General features: G+C 53.0%; 1 protein-coding gene across 1 annotated transcript in view; it reads right to left on the reverse strand.

Moving 5' to 3' along the window:
• The window catches only part of CROCC2 (ciliary rootlet coiled-coil, rootletin family member 2), a 59,712-nt gene that overhangs the window by 34,810 nt on the left and 12,691 nt on the right, over positions 1-12,211 (reverse strand). Inside the window, exons 13-17 of the mRNA XM_039228488.1 lie at positions 11,569-11,751; positions 10,987-11,131; positions 10,436-10,582; positions 10,137-10,241; positions 1,988-2,181 (exon numbers count right to left, since the gene is read on the reverse strand). Of these exons, the coding sequence (XP_039084419.1) occupies positions 1,988-2,181; positions 10,137-10,241; positions 10,436-10,582; positions 10,987-11,131; positions 11,569-11,751 (774 nt within the window). The remainder of the gene's footprint in view (positions 1-1,987; positions 2,182-10,136; positions 10,242-10,435; positions 10,583-10,986; positions 11,132-11,568; positions 11,752-12,211) is intronic.

A 12,211-nucleotide genomic window follows, 5' to 3' on the forward strand; every position in this document is an offset into this window, starting at 1 on the left:
GCTCTCGCCAACACCTTGAACCCACCTCCTCCCAGACAGCAGCTGGGGCCCTTCTGCTCTCCGTCACTCAGACACCAGCATTTTCTTTCACCCCGAAGCCTGGGACGCTAAGGGCATGTCCAGTCTCCCCTTCCGTGGGGGCCCAAGAGCGGCTCAGCCGCCTGGAGCAGAGGCCCGGCGTGACCAGCGAGGGTGTGGCAAGATGCAGGCGGACCCTGCACCGTGTCGCCGGGTGACGAGCAAGCCAGCACCCCCTCCGGCCCTGCAGCCTTGTGGGTGCCTGGGTTTGGGGGCTGGGGGGCCTTGAGACCCAGGTCCTCTGCCATCAGTGCACCGTGGGAGAAGCAGAGGCTGAAGCAGGGCTTCTCGCCTCTGGCGGTGTCAGCGTTGCCCGGGGTCCCCCACGCCTGCGGGTCGGCCCCTCCGGGCCCACGGAGCCAGCCGCACGTAGCGCGGGGGCCAGGAGGCCTGGGCCAGCAAACGTGATTTCAGAACAAGCGCCCAGCAGCCGCCCTGTCACCAGGGGCTCCGAACGGTCACCGTAAAGTGCTGTTTAACGAGCAGGTGACTGTCTGGGGCCACAGGGCTGCCCGTGTGCAGAGGCCCTGGGCCTGGCGGTCAGGGCCGAGCCTGCGGGGACCACGCAGGCTGTCAAGGCCTCTGCCTGGCCCCTGTCCCCGATCCGGGCAGCAGACGCCGGCAGGTGACAGGGGCCTCTGACCCCCGCTTGTCTGCGCACCCGTGGGGCCTGGGAGGGCTCCCGCTGAGCCCGCCTTTGTGAGGTTTCCCGTTCCTATTTCTTTTTTTTTAATTTTTTTTTTTAAATGTTTTTTATTTATTTCTAGGAGAGAGAGAGAGAGACAGCGTGAGCAGGGGAGGGTCAGAGAGAGAGGGAGTCACAGACTGAAACAGGCTCCAGGCTCTGAGCTGGCAGTCAGCACAGAGCCCGACGCGGGGCTCGAACCCACGAACCGCGAGATCATGACCCAAGCGAAAGTCGGACGCTTAACCGACTAAGCCACCCAGGCGCCCCTCCCGTTCCTATTTCTGGGCGAGCCTTCATTTGCAAAAGAGGTTTGTCTGTGAGGGTGGGCGGGGACCTGGGGCTCACAGGCCTATGGTGGCACCCACGTTCCGGAGCTCCGGGAGGAAACCTTTGCTACAAAAATACTTAGACGTCCCCGAGGGAGCCCACAGGTGTGGTGGCAGAGGGGACCAGCGTTTGGATCTCTGCAGAGGCCAGGGAGCCAGCTCCGCATACCGGGTGACAGGGCCCCACTCTGGGGCTACAGGTGCCTGTGTCACGTCTTCGGAAGCGGCCCTTGCTGGTCTTTGAGGCTCACCCTGCCCCTGCCCTCAGCCTCTGGCTGGCGCGCGCCTGGCTGCGGGGTGGCCGTGGGACCCCAGCCTGCCCGGCTGAGCCGTACGACTCCCAGGATTGGTTCTGAGGTATCAAGTGGCTCAACATGGCCAATGACAGCAGCTGTTGGGTTTTGTGGGGAGAAGGACACTATGTCTGCGGGTGCAGGGGGGTGGGTGCTGGCGTGACCATTTGCCGCCTCTCATCCCGACTCTGCCTGAGAACAAAACCGCCTGAGTTAAGAGCACTGAGCCGGGAGAGGCAGGACTCTGCCAGCCCGGTGGGAGCACCTGGATCCAGCCTTGCCTGACGCCATGTGGGCCCTGAAATTCGATCCACGAGCAGGACATCCCAGGCCTTCCTTCTGCCAGTCTGGACTGGGTTTCTGGGTCCTGCTACCTGGCCAGCGTGGCCGCCTCTCTCGGCAGGGCCGTCCCAGGACGCCCACTGGACTCACTTCTTCCCGATGCGCCTCCTAACCAGGCTCGTTTGCGCCTCACTCACAGCCTCCCTCCCTGGTAGACGTAACGTTGCGCTGCCCTACAGTCGCTGAGCGAGTGCCTGTCCCTGCCACACTGCAGGCTCTTCGAGGGCGAGGCCGAGTGGCCCCTGCCGGGGCCCCGGTACCTGAGGTCGGCCGCCTCCTCAGCTGCGAGCTGGACCTGCCTCGCCAGGGCCTCCTGCTTGGCCAGCAGCCGGGCCCGCTCCTCGCACAGAGCCTCCGTCTCCTGCTGGGCCCTCTGCAGCGCGTCCCTCTGGGCCCCCTGGGCCCGCAGGCTCTGGGCCAGCTCCTCTTCCAGGGCCTGTTTCTTGCCTGTGACCTAGAGGAGGGGGAAGGGACAGTGCAGCAGAGAGTGGGAGCGTCAGGAGGGGCCTCTCAAGGGAATAGAAGCAATTTTGTGCAGAATGGCATGGAGGGACAGGAGAGCAGACAGAGGACAGATTGGAGCCAGAACACGCGCGCGTGTGTTCACAGCAGAGGGGCCCCCGCTCCTGTGGCCATGGTGGGGGAGTCCTGAACCGGGCACCCCCAGGGAGGAGCCGGCTGCCTATCTAAATGGTAACCTGGGTCGGCTCACGGGGGCCCAGGGCGCAGGAAACACCACACAGTGATGGCAATAGAAGGTGGCTGGAGACCAGGGTGCTGCGGACCAGCGCTTGGGTCAAGGACGTCTCAAGAATGTGGATGGAACATAACCCAGGAGTCTGCACAAAGCCTCAGAGCACTGCCAAGGCAGCTGCGGCCTCGGAGGAGGGGAGTCGGAGCAGCGAGCCCGCCACTCGGTAGCTCTTCTCTCTTCAGGATTTGCTGACTTAAAAGTTTTGGCAGAGACATTGAGAAGCCAAAGAGAGCTCTGACAGTGCTCTGGCCTTAGGGAATGAAAAGTCAAGGTCAGAGCCATCCTAGCAGAGGGGCCGGGACAGACACAGCAGCCTGAGCTGTATGCACTGCAGGACGTCACCTGACAGTGGTGCTGAACCGGAAGTAGGCCGTCTCTCCTCACCTCTGAAGTTCAGGTTCAAGAGGCGCCCGGGGGGCTCAGTCGGTTAAGCGTCCGACTTCGGCTCAGGTCATGATCTCACGGTTTGTGACTTTGAGCCCCACGTCGGGCTCTGTGCTGACAGCTCAGGGCCTGGAGCTGCTTCAGATTCTGTGTCTCCCTCTCTCTCTGACCCTCCCCTGCTCACACTCTCTCTCTCTCTTTAAAAAAAAAAATAGTTCAGGTTTGAGTCTCTTTAACCAGGAACTATGGTGACCATTCACGTCACTGCTCGCCAGACCAAAGTAAGAATAGTGTCATTGAGGTCCTCAAGTTATTTCTATAGTTTTTACCCATGATATTTAGCATTTCATCAACATTGCCAGCCACATCAGGAAACACAATCATATGGCAAAAAAAAAAAAAAAAAAAAAAAACCCACATGAAAGAACAGAAAATAAACACTGATGCCTCCCTGCCCTCTTGGGTATCCAGATATTAGAGCTATCGGACGCAGAGTTTAAAATAGCTGTGATTAAATGTTCAAGACGATGGGTAGCAAGATGCAGAATTTCACAACAGAACTAGAAACTAAATATAAACAATATAATTTAAAAATACAATAACCAAAATTAATACCTATATGAGTTCAATGCTGGCTTAGACAGAAAAGAGAACTAATAATCTGGAAGATATAAAAGAATGTGTTCAGACTGAATCGTGAAGAGAAAAAGGGGGAAGAACACAGAAGAGAGTGAATAGACAGACGGGCAAGGTTAAAAGGCCCAACATCTGTACAGTTAGAGTCGCAGTAGGAGAGGAGAGAGAATATCTGAACAGATGCTGCACAAGAGTTTCCCAATTCTACTAAAATACATCAAGCCACAGATTTAAAACGAGCCATAATCTTCCAGTAAGATAAATACAAAGAAAAGGTCACACAGAGTATACTAAAGTTTCAGAATACCAAAGATAAAGAAATACGTCTTTTAAAATCAGGGGAAAACACACATTGCCTTAAAATGAGCAACAATAAGACTGACATTTGACTTCCAAACAGCAACAATGAAAGTCAGAAGATGGTGGGATGAATTCATCAAAATGCTGAAGGAAATAATGGCTATCTTAGTATTCCATAGCCAGTAAAAACATTCTTCAAACATAGAGACCAGAACTTTCTGCTTCTGATACTGGTGAGGGAGGTTGTTGAAGGCCAACCCTCTCACCTGGAACAGCTAGAAAATCCATACAACGTACGCCCAACATAACTGTATGGGGGCCTAAGAGATGCCAAGTGGCCAAGACCCAAGGAGACGTGGATCCAACTGAGCCCGACACCCCATCACATGTCTTCCTTGAGGTATCCGCCAACTCCGAGGTAGTGCAAGGCGCAGAGCCTTGGCAGCCACGGTTAAAGCCTTGGCTAAAAGGCTGGGAACTTGGCTTATGGTTTCAGTGGCCTTACAAGTCTAGGGAGACCTAACCTGGAGTTCAAAGCAACCAAGCAGCCAGGGTTTGAGAGGTGAAAACGTCAGAGAGGAGGGGAGACTCAGATTCTGTATTGTTTTTTAAATTGCATTCCTTTTTTTTTTTTTTTTTTTAAATAACTCCCAAGAAGTACAGGGTCAAGGGACCATAAATGTGAGTGAGAAATGGCAGCTTAGAGTCTGAGAAGTCAGGTAGAACTTCGGGTAATCTTACAGAATTGAGAAAACAAAACCTGCAGTTAGGGCTCACCAAAACATGGGGGCTCTGGTCAACACCCGACACTTCCAGTTAGGAGCACGGGACAGCCATGTTATCCCCCAGGGGACACCAGAAATAGATTGCTCCTCACAAAAGGCTGAAACCCAGTTACACACCAGCTTGATCCGAAACTGATCTGTCCCTGCTTTGATTTCCCAAAATCAAAAGCAAATTCCCTCTGGAAAAAGTTGATCTCATTCAGAGCCTCAAATTATCTCTACAAAAACATAAAGTCTAATTCAATAAGCACTATTATGCATATCAGGAGGCAAGACCAAATTACTGAAAACCAAGAGATGAGAGACAATAGAAAGCCATTAGGGGGCCCAGATGTCGGAGTTATCAGAAAAAGATTTAAGATTATCTACTTAACATACTTATGAAGATAAAGAATTTTGCCAGATAACTGAAGTGTGTATGTGTGTGTGTGTAGTTAAAGTGACTGTTTAAAGCAAAAATATTAATAATATATTGTAGGGTTTATAAGAACACATGTAGAAACAAAATATGCAGCATCAAGAGCACAAAGGATGAGAGGGATAAATGTAATACTTTGCTAGGAGGGTCTTAAACCGTTTTTGAGGTAGTAAAATATTATTCGAATATGAACAGGGCATATCATAATTTTAGAGTAATTAATAAAAGGATAAGGAAAAGAAGTATAGCTTAGAAATATCAACAGAGAACATAAAGTGGAATACTACATGTATGCAACTAACTCAAAAAAGGCCAGAGTAGAGGAATGTAAAATGTTTTTTTTAAATGAGACCAATCAAAACAAATACCAAGCTGCTGCAACCAAATATATCAATGGTTACACTAAATGTAAATGGTACAAACCCTCCAACTAATTGCTAGACTGTTAGAGTAAAATTAAAGCAAGACCCAACAATATGATTTTTACAAGAAACACACTTTAAATACACAGACAGACAAATTGCAAGTAAATGTATGGAAGGATATATAATGAAAATGCGTAGCTCGACAAAGCTGGTGTGGCTGAATCAATATCACAAAAAGTAGGTATCTAGAAAAAGAGGAGGTAAGAGGGAATATTTTAAAACAATGAAAAGTCAATTCAATGCATCATGAAGGCATAAAATACTAAGTGTGTATACACCTAATAATAGGAATTCGAAATGTGAGGCAAAATGAACAGGACTAAAGGCTGAAATAGACAATCCTACAATCATAGATGGAGATTTTAATGCCTTCCCATCACTAATTATTAGAACAAGGGGACAAAAACAACCAGTCAAATAAACCAAATAAATAAATAAGACAAACAAACAAACAAACAAAAACAACCCCAAAACAGTGAGGACATGGAAGATTTAAACAATACTTGATCTAACTGATACTCACAGACTCTCCATCCGCCAGTAGCATGGTGCACACCCCTCTCACATGAACATGAGATGCTCAACAAGATACACTGGGCCATAAAACCTGCTTCAGTACCTTATATCCATTCAAATTACATGGAGTATGTTTTCTGACTGCAATGGAATTGTATTAGAAATGGGTAACAAGTAGGTTATTTCCAAACATAGGAAAATCCCCATATTTGGGAATGAGGCAATGTACATCAATAAGCCACAGGTCAAACAAGAAATCACACGGGGAATGAAGGCACAGAGAGCCGAACAAGCGGCCACACGAGTTAACAGACCTGCACCCTACATTTGTTTCTGAACTTGAATTACTTACCAAAACTTTTCTCATAAAGGAAACGCCAGACTGAAATGCTTTCACTAGTGAATCCTACTGCGATTTAGGGAAGAAACACCAATGTCAAAACATGTTCAAGAATAAATAAATTTCCCAACTTCTTTTATGAGGCCTTGGTTCCAAATCTGACAAAAACACTATGGAAAAGAAAATCACAGACCAATAGTCCTCGTGAATATCAATGCAAAAATCCTTCACAAAATATTATTAAACTGAATCCAAAAACATATACAAAGGCTGTTAACTTGGGACCAAGTAGGCTTTATCTCAGGTAGGCAAGGTTGGTGTAACATTAAGAAAATTAGCCCCTATAACTCACCACATTAACAGAATGAGGAGAACAATGATATGGTCATTTTATAAAGTAAAAGCTGTTAAAATAATTCAAAACTTGGGGCGGCTGGGTAGCTCAGTCTGTTGGGCATCCAACTTCAGCTCAGGTCATGATCTTGTGGCTCATGGGTTCAAGGCCCGTATCAGGCTCTGTGCTGAGAGTTCAGAGCATGGAGCCTGCTTTGGATTCTCTGTCTCTCTTTCTCTCTCAAAAATGAATAAACATTAAACAACAACAACAAAAAGATTAAAAAAAGAAATCAAACTCATGTATGATTTAAACACCAACCCCATCAGCACACTAGAAATGGAAAGGAACATCCTCAGTGTAATAAGGGGCGTCCGTGAAGAGCCTACAGAGAACCTCGTCCATGATGGCGAAAAACTGAATTCCTTCCTTGTGACTGGGATCAGTGGAAACACAGCCACTCTCACCTCTTCTTCTCAACTTTGTTCCATGGCTGTTTAGTCAGTGCATCAAGAGAAAAAGAAATAAAAGTCACTGAGATCAATCAGAAAGAAAGTAAAACTATTCTTTTTTGGGCTATTCACAAATGCCATAATTACGAGCATGTAAAAGCCTGGCACTCACGAGTGAATCAGTCAAGGTCACGACTCAAAGTTCCTAGATGAGGCTGTAACCTATATACTAGCAATGAATACTAGAAAAATAACAAGGCAATTCATAATATCAAACTCAAATTTAATTTAATCAAATGTGTGCAAGACCCCTAGCCGAGCACAAAACACAGCTAAGAGAATTAAGTAAAGAAAGAAACAGAGATATACCACATTTTCGTGGATGGACACCTCAATGTTGTGAAGGTGTCCAGTCCTCTAAAACTGACCTATAAAGTCAACACGATCCCAGTCAAGGACCTATGAGGGTTTGGGGGTAGGGGGACAAAATTCACAAGCTGATTCTGAAATGTATATGGATATATAAAAAAATTAGAACAGTCAAAAACATTTTGGAAAAGAAGAATAAGATTGGAGGAGTCACACTACTTAATTTCAAGGCTTACTAAAAAGCTACAGTAACCAAGACAGTGTGGTTTTGGGGAAAGAATGAACAGATTGATTTGCACAGATTGACAATCTGATCTGTGCACACATACACACATATATGATTGATTTACTTTCAACAAATCACTCAGGTAATTCAAGGGAGAAAGGACAGTCTGGTGCTGGAACAATCAGATCTCAGTCTGAAAAATAACAGACTTCAGTGCCTACTTCACACGACATACCTGTGGTAGTCATGGTTTTGCATGTATCAGAATCATCTGGAGGGTTCCTGGAAATCCAGATTTCTGCCACCCATCCTGGAGTTTCTGATTCGGTCAGGGTTTGAGGGCTTTTTAAAAAATTTTTTTAATGTTTATTTATTTTTGAGAGAGAGACAGAGCGTGAGTGGGGAAGGAGCAGAGAGAAAAGAAAACACAGAATCTGAAGCAGGCTCCAGGCTCTGAGCTGTCAGCACAGAGCCTGCTGTGGGCCTTGAACTCACGAACTGTGCGATCATAACTGACTGAGCCACCCAGGTGCCCCTGATTCAGTTGGTTCTGTGTGAGGCATTTTAGGAATCTGCATTTCTATCTAGTTCCCAGGTGATGCTGCTGCTGCTCTGGGGAACACACTTTGAGAACCACTGCCATACAGAAGAATCAAGGTGCAGTGACCATAGACCTACACATAAGACCTAGGTGAAAACACAGGAGGGTCTTTTCTTGTCCTTGGGCTACACAGAAATGTCTCAGACAGTACCTAGAAAACACTAGCCGTATGTTTTTTTAAACTTGGCAAATTGGATTTGACCAAAGTTACAATTTTCTGTCCATCAAAAACAACACTAAGAAAATGCGTTGGCAGGAACGCCTTGGTGGCTCAGTCGGTTAAGTGTCCAACTTCGGCACAGGTCATGATCTTATGGTTCGTGGGTTTGAGCCCCACGTCGGGCTCTGTGCTGACAGCTCAGGGCCTGGAGCCTGTTTCAGATTCTGTATCTCCCTCTCTCTCTGCCTCTCCCCTGCTCACGCTGTGTCTCTCTCTCTCTCTGAAATAAATAAAAATATTTAAAAAAAGAAAAAGAAAATGAGTCGGCAAGTCACAAACTTGAGTAAACTCTTCCAAGTACATCCATCTGACAGAGTACTCGTGTTCAAGATATATGAAGAATTCCTATATGTCCGTAGCCAAAACACAAAAGCTAAATAAAAATGGGCAAAAGACTTGAACAGACACTTAGCAAAATAAGGTCTACAAATTTCCAATAAGCACATGAAAATGTGCTCAACATCATTTGTTACCCAGGAAATGAGAATAGCTAAAGAGCAAAAACGGATGATGCCAAACGTTGACAAGGCTGAGGAGCAGCTGGAACGCCCTCTCGCCCAACCCTACGCAGCCGGAGGTAGAATAAAGTAATACAGTCTCTTTGGAAAGCTGCTCGGCAGTTTCTTATTAAGTTCAGCACACACCTAGCACACGACAGTTTCACTCCCAAATATGTGCATGACTTGTGCCCCAGTGTGCACAGCAGCCTTGTCCATTACAGCCCCAGACCGGAAACAACCCAAATGTCTGCAGCAAGTAAATGGGTGAGTGAGTGAGTGTGGTTTATTATTTGTACAACAGAATGTTACTCTGCTGTCGAGCCCCCAGCCCCCCAGCTCTGCATATACCTAACAACCTGACTGCTCGCAAAGACATCCCAACGAGACAGAAAATGGTCCGTTCTGCCACAGGTGAAGCCAGGGCGCCGGGGAGCGCGTCAGGGCAGAGGCTGCCTGCGGCGGTGCTGACCCCGGGGCCCAGGAAGACTGTCCACGTCTCCTGGGTCTGTCACAACCCGCTGGACCGCGCTCCGGCTCCCTGAGCATAAACCACACTTCAGGGAAAGAAGGGGAGCGGGCGACGGGGAGAGACGGGAGGGAGCCCGTGCTGAGGGAGGCTGAACCGAGTCCCCAGGAGACGGGACAAGCGTCTGAACGCCGCCAGGGAAGCAGGGCTGCGGGCACAGGGTTCCACGCGGGGCAACACGGCAGGGCTGGGAGGGAGCAGCCGCTGCAGTGGCGCTCCGCGGCCCCGCTGGGCCAGAGCCTGCGAGATGCACGCGTCGTGAACGAGCCCACGGCAAGTGGGGACGTGGTCCCGGAGGAGAGAACGAGACAAAGCGGGAAAGCCGTGCAGCCTTTGACCCCCACGTGTGTGGGCATCAGGGGGCAGGCACAGGCCCCCTGTGAGCGTCCTCTGCAGAGCCCCCTGCCCCCACCCCTGTCTCTGCCCTCTACCACCCCCCCTTCCACCACCGCTGCCACCACCACCGGGAAGCCCACTTAGGAGCCGGCTTTGAGTCTGGCCAAGTGGGTTAGCTTCGCGCTTTTGCACCGCAAGTCCCTGGTGCCCTGAGCCCGCTGGACCTCTGGGTGCCGTGTGAGCCTCCACACCCCGGGGGGGCAGCCAGAGCCCCGCGGACGTCTCACCTGGCCCACCTGCCCCCGCAGCTGCTCCTCCAGGCACCTGCAGTCCCCCAGCTGCTGCTCTGCCCGCGCCAGCCGCTCCCGGGCGTCGGCCCGCTCCTGCTCCAGCTGCCGCCCGTGGGGACAGGGAGGGGTCCGCGTCCAGGCCCGTCCACCACGCGCCTCGCACCCTCAGTCCCATGGGCCTGGCGGGCTCCCCTGTACCGCGGGGCCTCCCGCCCGCACCGCTGTCCACCCGGGAATGGAGGAGGTCGCGAGGGGGGCCTGGGAGCGGCCACGCGGCCACCCTGGGCCCTTCTCACCTGCAGGACCTGGTGGCCCAGGGCGCCTTTGTCCCGAGCCAGCCCCTCCGTCAGGGCAGCCATCTTGGCCAGGGAGTCCCTTTGCTTCACACCCTCAGACTTCAGCCGGGTCACGAGCAGCTCCAGGTCAGTGTTGCCGGCCTCGGCCTGGGGCGGGGGGGGGGGCAGCGCTTACCCGGGTGGGGGACACCAGTAAGAGACTCCAGATGCCCGGGCAGACCCTCCCCGCAGGCAGAGCTGTTGGTGGTGGGGAGGGAGTGAGCCCCGCGGGGTGGAGGTGTGCAAGCTGTAGTGGGACAGGGTGGGGAGGCCTCTGAGGCAGCCGATGGCCCCCAGGGTAGGCCGGCTGCAGCCAGGGGAGGTGGCAGGGTGGCCAAGGGAGATGGCGCAGAGAACAGGCGTGGCCAGGGAGGGTGGGCCGGTGCCCGCGCCTGGGGGCCCCGGAGGCCACTGTCCACTCTGGGGACTCCGGGGACGCGCTGGGGGTGCGGGAGCGGGAGGAGACAAGCGAGTGGGGGAGGTGGGCGGGAGCCGATGGCGGCCGGGCGTACCCGGGCCAGGGCTCTGCGCAGACCCTCCCTCTCGCTCTCCAGAACGTCCCTCTGCAGCTGGGCCAAGTTCAGCGCCTCCTGGGCCGACACCAGCTCCTTCCTGAGCCCTGAGACCTTCTCCTCCAGCTGCTCCAGGCGCCCTTGACTGAGGTCCGGAAACCAGAGGGCAGAGAGTGTGAGGGCACCTCAGGGCAAGACGGGAGGGCACAGTGGGCGAGGTGGTGGCCTGCAAGTCCCTCACAGCCTGGCGGGCGCCCGCAGGGCCAGGCGGTTCCTGAGTCTGGGTTCAGGGCTGGCGGTGGGGCGTGGTGGTGCCCTTGGCCCATGCCCGGACACCCTGGGTGAGGCGTGTTTGTGGGCACCTGGGCACGCACGGCTCATGGCACCCGCCTCTCCTGGGCCCGCGTGGCAGATCTGCCCTGGGGGTGGCGGGAGGGCCCAGCCTCGGGGCGTCTGGAGAACACTTTGCCCCGCTGTCCCATCAGCCACCCCCTCCTGAAGATGAGCCTGGGAGACGAGTGGCCCTGTTGGTGGCCGGGGACCCTGGGGCTGAGGGGCGTGAGGGTCCCCGGCCCGGCCCACCTGGTCTCCCGCTCCCTGCGGCCCCGCTCTGCCTGCTGCACCAACTCTTCCCTCTGCTCGGCCCACAGCAGGAGGCGCGCGTGCAGCCCGGCGCTCTCGGCCGCCAGCCTCTGCTTCTCTGCGTCTGCACCGGCCGCCTTGGCCCTCAGCTCCTCCACCGCCGTTTCCAGAGCCCTCTTCTCTCTGGGAGCAGGGGACGCAGAGGTTGGGGCCGCCCCAGGACGTGGGTCCAGGGAAGGGAGCCGAGGGACACTGCTGGGCGTAGTCAAGCCTAGGCCGGGTGCCAGGGGCGTGGGCGGGGCCAGGTGGGCGCCCGGCCCCGGGGGCCGTTCGGGGGAGCAGCCTGGGGAAGGGAGGTGGGGGCAGGAGAGATCCAGGCGCCTCGGGGCCCCAGGCCAGCCTGCCCTGCTGCGGTGGCCCCTGGCGGGCCTCACCCTTCCCGGAGGTTTCCGTGAGCCCGGAAAGCACTCAAGGGTCTTGCTGGCTGGTGGGTCCTGTGCTCAGCCCTCTGCCACCACGGGCCACGCTCAGCTAGTCCGTGCAGAGCTCAGCCGTGAGGAAGGGGCCCCGGGTCCTTGAGATCTGTCGCCCTGTGCAGAGCTGTGCTCGCTGGCTGACCACCCCCGGGCCCTCTCTGCTGCCA

Source organism: Hyaena hyaena, unplaced genomic scaffold (assembly GCF_003009895.1).
Source record: "Hyaena hyaena isolate Hyena2069 unplaced genomic scaffold, ASM300989v1 scaffold_31, whole genome shotgun sequence".
Taxonomy (NCBI): Eukaryota; Metazoa; Chordata; class Mammalia; order Carnivora; family Hyaenidae; genus Hyaena; species Hyaena hyaena.